The 8,901-nt window shown below is 37.0% G+C and overlaps 1 protein-coding gene across 1 annotated transcript in view; it reads left to right on the top strand.

Annotated features, from left to right (window-relative positions):
- The window catches only part of LOC149776398 (uncharacterized), a 48,127-nt gene extending 42,648 nt beyond the window's left edge, over positions 1-5,479 (top strand). The window contains exon 12 of the mRNA XM_089940775.1: positions 179-5,479. Coding sequence (XP_089796901.1) covers positions 179-786 — 608 coding nt within the window. The 3' untranslated portion in view covers positions 787-5,479. The remainder of the gene's footprint in view (positions 1-178) is intronic.
- The last annotated feature ends 3,422 nt before the right edge of the window (positions 5,480-8,901 follow it).

Genomic DNA, 8,901 nt, shown 5'->3' on the forward strand with positions numbered 1-8,901 from the left:
ATTTTCTATCACTTTCTTTTCACTCTTTACTTTACAGCTATTTCATATTAGATTAAGTGATGCAACTCAGTATTTTCTTGCATCATAATTATCACATACCACATTGGGATCATACTTGTTTTACAAATGCGTATTCTTGTGTCACTGACAGTCAAGTTTAAACATTGCTATTTTACAGATGACAAAGATAAGAGGCAAAGGAAACAGATAAGATCAAATAGAAATGCAGCTGTCCTTGACAGAGATGACAGCAGAAGAAATGATAGATCAGTGGACTTAAGAGAAAAACATAGAGATGATTATCAGAGAGATTTCAGGAATTGGGGAGAAAGAGGAGTGAGGTCAGATCGTGAAACAAAATCTAGAAATGATGGAAAACCAGAAAGACATTCAAGAGCATCATCTTCAGATGAATCCTCTAGTGAAGAAGATGAGAAAGGAGCATTGAGTATACAGTGGAGATCTAGAGATATCTCACCTCATACAAGACATGACAGATTTGTATCTCGTGAAGAAGCAGAGGGTACAACATCTGCGAGAAGCAACAAAGATAAAAAGTCTAGATCTCATGAATGGAAGATTGAGATTAAGGAAGAGAGAGATTATGATAGACACAGAGATAGGCATTATAGGTCTGTATCTCATGAGAGACAAGTTAAAGAGGAGAGATCAGATAGTGTAAGACATAAAAGTAGACATGAACATGAGAGAAGATCTCCAGAGAAAAAGAGAGTTAGAGACAGGAGTAGATCCCCCCGAGCTAGACAATCAAGGTCTAGATCATGAGTACATTGCCAAAATCACTCTAGTTATGTGCTAACCCTGTTGTAGTGAAGAAGAAAAAAATGTATTTGTAAATAATTTCCAAAGACATGTGATTTTTTATTCTAGGATTGGAGGTTGTAAATAATTTTAATCTTTATAAAATAAACTCAAACCTGCCATGGGAAAAGGCGAAAGTGTCCTTTTTACATGTGACCTCATTATTCAGATTCACTGTTCATAATTGTTTTCTGGACAAATACCTTGCACTTATATCAGTAGTAGTGGTATTAGTAGTTGTAATAGTAGTAGTAGTGTTACAATATCAAGATTGTTTTATATTGACTCTTCATCAAAATTATAACACATGTATCTGTTGTTCTATTCCATATTTATGTTCCACACAAGATTACTATGGACTGCTCACTTTAGTATAAATTAAATCATCACTGACTTCAAAATAATTACTGATCTTTCTTTGCTTTGTGTATCATGAAAAAATAATTTCATTACTGTTTACATATGACTGTGAAACATGACTGATTGTAAAACAGAGGACTTACACTTTGGTCAGCCAGCATGTATAAACTAGTCTTCGAAACAGCTATTCTTTCTTCAAAAACAATGTCTGGTTTAGCAAGTTGCTCAGCTTGCAGAGATCAAAAGACAATTTGCTTATGTGATAGGTCTGTGAAGAAGCCTTTCAATGCTGTTCTTTGTGATCCATGAGCCAAAATTTTGCCTGCCTTTACAGACATGTTTTAAATATTGAATGACCCCTAACCTATTGAAAATGGATAAGACTTGCATCTCTTCTCAAAAATGAAATTTTTTCATCAGGATTAGCTAAATAGAAAAATATATCATACCTATCACAGTGACACAAAGGTGACCTTTCTCTGCCTCAATTACATTATTGTATTTCCCACCATCCAGTAAACTATTTGCTTCAACCCTCTCCTGTAAGGATAAACCACCTCTCTTTCAAGCGAGACATATTGACACCTCTGAATTAGACTGAGTGTGGCTGGTATACAGGAGTACAAGCAAGATCTGAAATGTTTGCACATCAGTTCACATGATGTGCATTAACTTGCATACTTGGAGCAATTACTGTTGATATATTCCAGTGATAGCTAATGGCATGGAGAAATCATTGTAAATTAGGAAACACCTAGCCGCTGACTGCAGAAAGTAGGTGACCATTACACACAAGACATTTATATAGGTAATTTGCCAGTGGAAAATTAGTCAGTGTGACCAGGTGACCACTGTTCATCAATTGCATAAAAATGTTAAAACCACTTATGTATGATAATTTGTGAAATATTTTAGTAATTAACTTTTTCAAATTTTTTATATTTTTACATAGCCAAGGGTCCAGGGAATCCAAAAATTAACAAAAGTATAGGTTTGTTTGAATCTGTTGTGCTACTTTTAATTGACTAAGGGTCATTATGTAGAAAAGTGGGGGAAAAAGTACCCCGTCACTATTTGTATGAAAGATAATAGCTGCATGAATAATAAAAAAGTCAGAAAATTTGCACACATTGAAGATCATGGACTTCTTAATAAATAGAGAAGAAAGGGTATTTTGTTGAATGAAATTGTTTACTATGTGACTGTTAATGAAATAATATTGATATCTGTAACAGAAAACCTGTACTGATGATTCTTTCTAACTAGACAACCCAAGACTCTTACAAAACACTCTCGTCTACCCTTACTACATATATACAATTAAATAAAATAAAAAAAAGTAATCAGTATAATTAATGTATTATATTTTTTTCGATTAACGTCAGTAGAATTTGTTCACACGTTGGTCATCTTGAAAGGAAAGACCCCAAGGCACCTGAAGACTTGAAAACACCCCAACACACCTAGAATTATATTTTTCAGTTGAAATTCTTTGATCACTTGACCAAAAAAGTCGTTAAATTTTATCTTAAATACCCCAGAATTGAAAATTAAAAATCCAAGAAATGTTTTCAGCTGACCTAGTCCACCACAGTGGTGAAGAGTTATCATTCGTGCATCTGAATAAGAGCGTTCTGTTACATATGGATAAATGAATAACAAATGTACCGCAAAGTAATTGAGTGCGCAATTTATTTTCATTTATCCATATGTATCCAGGCCACACCATGAAGAGACACTCTTTTTATTAATGTTCTTTGTTGGTTTTGTTCTTTCTTTCATTCTTCCATTTCTATTAGATATAGATCTACATATATACATATATATAGTATTTTTGTCATTGTTTCATTTCCTTTTTGATATAATTTATGATGAAGTCTCAAAAGATACAATAAAGGCTTTTTTGTCCTATCATTCAAGTGAATGCCATCACTGTCCCAGTTTGCATGCAGTTCCTTGTGCCTTATTAATGACTGAAAATTTCCCACCTTTTGATTTTATGAACTTTGAAGTTTGCCTCTGTATTGAGTCCATGAGAAAATTTTGGAAGAGTTCATATTTTTCTTCTTTAGACTTGCAATGCCAGACTGCATCATCTACATGGTGACTTAGTTCTTCATTAGTCAGTTGACAGTTTCTTGTGCCCTGTTGAGCACTTCTATAATCCATGAAATGCAACTCTGTAATGCTGTAAAGTTTGTTGTTTAAATCTCCAGTATGTTTAGGCTTTCAGTTAACCGAAATTTTTAAGACGTTATTGATAGACTATGCGGTCCAGTGCTTGTTTTTATTGCTCTGCCTATTCGGATCAAACACAGATTTTCTAAGTCTTGGTTTTAGATTGTTTATGTAGTATTGTTCGAAGCTATTGTACTTTTCATTTATTAATTGCTCAAGTTTTTTAGAGTGGCTTTAAAACTCCATGCTAGTATTGGCATCCATGATACCTTTGCTATCAAACTGAGACCTTATGTCTATATCACGCTCAACCTTTTCAGTTCCTACCTTGTTTTGTAGGTAAAACTTAATATTGTCTTTTAGATTCTATTGTGCATCAGTATCATCTTGCAGAAGGAAACACATGTTAGATAGCCTTGGTCAGAGTTTTCTTGTCGTCCTTGCTGAATTCCATATTCCCTGATCTCCACATCACTATCAAGTTCTGTTGCCACATGTTCCAGGAATGATTTGTATGTTTTGTATGACTCATCTTTGTGTAGAAGTAGAGGACCAAGAAAGATGGGACGGTATTTTGTATTTTTCCTCACAACTCAGATTTTTGTACACCAACAATGTCACATAAAAGTTTCCAAGGCAGAATGTTTGGTCAGTGCCTATTGGTTGCCAGTTCTTTGTGTTTGTTAAGAAGTGTTTCAGTTCATTTATTTGTTCTTTAGTGTAGCAGATAATAGATGGCACTTGTAATTTGTTCCCATCACATCTAAAAATCTCATCAGCTACATTGATGTTTCTGGCCGCAGTTGGTTTTGTTTCTTTTGGCAGTATACTTCTGGTTTCATATCGCTCTGAAGTCACATGCACAATTCATGTAGTCATCTTTTTTCAAGTAGCAAAATATTTCTCTTGGTTGCTGCTCGATAAGATTTGCATTCATTTTTTGCTATGGTTTTTGGGTTTGTTCTTGTAAATGTTTGTCCAGAATGCTCTTTCCCATGTGATTGTGGAGTTAATGGTTGGATTCCTTGGAATTCAAACAGCGTAACATTGCTTAAGGTTTGATCAACATTATTTACAACGAAACCCTTTTCTTAAATTTGGATCTCTTTTGAGTGTTGTGTAGTACCAGCTTAAGATGACAATGCTCTCCTTGGCTGGTTGTGGTTCGAGAGGTTCCCTTCTATGAGGAATCCCTCATTTCATGCAGTCCAGATGGTACCATGCATTTGACCCATTCTGCTCCTTAATATGGTATTGTTTTGGATTTCTATTGTAGAGAACAATTTGGTCAATACTACTTGAGTGTTTGTCCAGTGAACCATATATTCTAGGACAGAGTCTGAATTGGCAAACTACTACAGCAGAAAGGGCCATTATAGTCCATATTAATGAATACCCACCATCTGTGGAGCATGAAATGAGGGACTCCTCATAGGAGGGAGAGTAGTCCATTAACTGGTCACAGTCCAATCTTGACATGTAAGTTTCAGCATCAGTGGCAATTACCATCAAGGAAACAAACTCTACAGATGTTACTCGATAATTATACAATGCATAATTATACTGTTCACTTTTTATTTATTTAACTGTATATGTATCTCGGGTAGTTGAGAATGTTTTGGGACAGTCTTCGGGTAGTCTTATGGTCTTTCCTTTGGCAATTACCAACAAGAGGAAAACTACTGATGTTACTCGATAATTATACTGATCACTTTTTTATCTTAGTTTAATTGTATATATCTATCCTGGTAGGAGACTGTTTTTTGGGACAGTCTTGAGGTGTCTCATGGTCTTTCCTTTGGCAATTACCAACAAAGGAAAAATACCTCAACTGATGTTACTCGATAATTATACCATGCATAATTATACTGATCACTTTTTACATTTTCTTTATTTAATTGTATATATGTATCTAGGGTAGGTACAAGTGTTTTGGGACAGTCTTGGGTGATTAGTTGCTACTCTAAATGATTTGCTGCAGGTCATAAATCACAAAAGATTTTCAAAGGTCTCATATACTTTTCATTTTTTTTTTCATGGAACTGCTATTGCAGTTAACAGAATTTGCATATGAGTGTTTGTTTTTAATTATTTGCTATTAAAGAAACAGAAGTCACAACCATTGTATTTTTATTTCCAGTGTTGTTGTTGTTGTAGGGTTTAACGCCATTTTTCAGAACACGATAGGCTATGCATGGAGGCCAGTATTAATGGTGGAGGAAGAACCGTGAAAGAACCACCCACCCACGAGAAACTACTGGCAAGCTTTCTCACATATAAACATTTGCCGAATCCGAGTCTCGAACCCACGCAGACAGAGGTGAGATGGCAGTGATCCGTAACGGAGAGCGCTTTAGACCACTCGGCCACTCGGGGCCCCAATTTTGAACATACAATTTTCTTCCATCACTTTAAAATTCTTTCTCTCTTAGATATATTTTTTTAAATTACTAACGTGGGGGGCACCTGTGGGAGCGGAGCCCAATAGGGACAAATCGGTCCAACCGGCCTAAGGCCGGCCCTGTTTGGGTAAAAGGAATATTCTGGCGGACGGCCTGTCTAGACGGGGTTGTGTGGCCCTCAAGAAATGGTCTCAGCACCAGTCGGTAACAGTAATTTTCAAGCTGTGGTGAAAACCTTAAGTGGTCTTGTTCACTATGAGACTGTAGAACACGCTCATTTACATCTGTCCAGTACCAGGTCAGAGGGCGTGGGCGGTGGATCATTTAAGCCTAAAGCTGAATCGTCTGTACTCGTACGCCTTTCCACTCGATGTACACGTTACACAACTCGTTTGACGAAAGTTTTCTGGAAGTCAGTCAAAGCGGCTGGTATTGATCATCAATGACAAGCATATTTAGCTGTTTCTCATTTAGCAGCATACAATTGTGGTTACAAATATTTGTTTTGTGTCTTCAGTTTGTTTTCAAAATCACGCTGGGCCAATGCTTTGACTTCTGAAACAAGTTCAGAATTGTTATAAGCTTTAAAACTGTTTTTGAAACGAAGTGATTGTCACTAAACAAGGTTACTGAATTTATCAACCAAGAGTTTGAAACAGAATTGAAAAAGAATCATTCATTTTATCACCAGAGAGAACTTTGAAAGAACGTACGTGGAAATAGTTTTTACATCAATGCTTAAGTACATCAACATGTTACCATGTCTTGACCAACCTTACAAGTAATCGTATCGTCTTATCATTGATTATGCACCCGAAGAAGTGACCACTTTAAACGAAGTGATGGGGTTTGAGTAATTGTTGTGGAAATTTTTTTCTACCCCGCTTGTTTCGGCTTGGGTGGATACACTACTCTGGCTTCGATGAAATACGTCACTGATCGCTTTTACAAATAATTTCATTACCGAGTAGAATTGAACAAAGGTCTCAGTTTATTCTTTGTCTACCAAGATGTGGTTGAGTACCATATGGTGAGAAAGACAGTCTCCCATTTAATTTGAGTCATTTCTTTCAAAGTGGATTCTGACATCTTTGCTTATGAGAAAGGTTGAAACACATATCACCTTCACTATGAATTTGTACATACTATCTTGTTATCAGTAAAGCATACCTTTACAGTGTTAACGTTAGTATAAAAGGAGATCTTGGAGAGAATAATCTATTCTCGAAAGGATGGTGAAACAACATCGTCGAAAATGACTCTCCAGTGACTTGTAACCAATGTATCCTGGCTACCAAAAGTCAGTCAACAACGTAGTCAACAACGAAGACATGGTTTTTAGAGATATGTTAAAACAGCTTTTAGGATGATAGAGCACATCTTTCAAACCGATGGTGACTCGAGAATTTATGTGTTTAAACAATGCCACTTTGACGCAAGGAAAAGAATTCCTTCAAAATGTCATATTCGATAAAGTCCAGAAGAAGACTTCATGAGGGCAGGCAAAACTGTGTAACTTCAAACTGAAAAGAATTTTTTTTTTTGTCACTTAGATAACTCTATAAATTTGCCTCACACTTTTAGCCAATGCATTACTTCAGAATCTATGCCACAGCAAGGACGAGCAGAAAGAGACGTCAAAACCTCTTCAGATCTCAGAAGTATATTCAGAAAAAGGAAAAGAACAGTGGCTGCAAGAGAATCTGACGTGTTTGATTACTTTTCAAAAACGATGCATGATGATGCAAGAGTCCTAGTGAGTAGAATTTCATCATGTTGCATTTCTTACCACCCAAACCCCAATCTAATTTACAATCAAAGGACAACCGAAGATTATGTAGCAGTCAATTGTACCTAAACGTCAAAGTTCTCCAGGTGTAGATGCCGGAGTAGCTCCCGTCAACAGTTTCGTGTAATTTTTGTTCAGCGAAGTGGATCTGTACTTGAATAACAAAATAGTCAGCACCAGCCTGGATGCTTGCTCTTACAGAGAATATCTCGAACATCTTTTGATTCACGGAAAAGAAACCAGGAACAAACAACTGGACGCTTCCGTGATACGGTAGCCTGAAACATTCTATGTCTTCAGTGACAAAGTTGACAGAACCTGCTGATATTCAAAATGTTAGATTTAACGACTGTGAAAGATAACAAAAAATGTTGCAGTTTAGGAATGATGTATCTTTTGCATTCGGACATGTGGCTGCAAGACCAATATCTATTGAACGGAGTGGATGTACGCCTGAAACTGAATCGAGTAGTACCGCGTTCCATTTGATAGACAATGCTAACAAATACAAAACCATCAAATGAAGAAGCCAGATGCTGCATGCGTCATAGGAATTTCTTAACTAACGTTGGAAACGACATAAGAAAACATTGAGCAGGACGACAGCCAAGTATCCGATACGACGAGTGGACAGTTACCCAAATGTTTACTAAATGGCGACCGTTCCAGTGACCTAGCGGTTAGAGCGTCCGCCTTAAGGATGCTTTAGGTCGTGGGTTAGATCCCCGGCCGAGTCTTACCAAAGACTTATAAAAATGGTACTTACAGCTGCTTCAATTGGCGGTCAACATTAAGAGGTTAGTATTAGGACCGGTCCGCCTGGTGTCAGGATAATGTGACTTGGTGGGACATCATGTTACGTGTCTGCGGCATGATGCCTCAGTGCTAGACATCACTATAAACTGCCACACTGCAGACATCGTATCCATATGACTGAACAATTGTTAAAGCTACGTTAAAAATCCAAATCAGACACACACACACACGCATACTAACTGGCATCGTGAGCAACGCATCCCTAAGCAGAGCCATAAATCAAAATCCCTTCGAGTTCCTATATTTCTACATGTCCAAAACATTAGTCACTTGAGATAGATATTGTCTACCTGACCATTCGAACTTAACTTTGCCCAGAACAATTTCTTGAGATCTTACATGACACTGTTTGAAGCCACAGAAGCCGCTTGCGTTCAAGAGGAGTACGTGGTGGAGGTTGCTAGTGTTTGGACCTATACCCCGTCACCCTGCACTAGTGTGAAGTTGGACAAAAGCAGAAAATTATTTTTGAATATGAGACGGCAACGTTTCCAAACATCAGTGCCAACGTCAGGCCGATCAGTCGTCGGTAAT

This window comes from Sinohyriopsis cumingii, chromosome 18, assembly GCF_028554795.1.
Source record: "Sinohyriopsis cumingii isolate HCF-2022 chromosome 18, ASM2855479v2, whole genome shotgun sequence".
NCBI lineage: Eukaryota > Metazoa > Mollusca > Bivalvia > Unionida > Unionidae > Sinohyriopsis > Sinohyriopsis cumingii.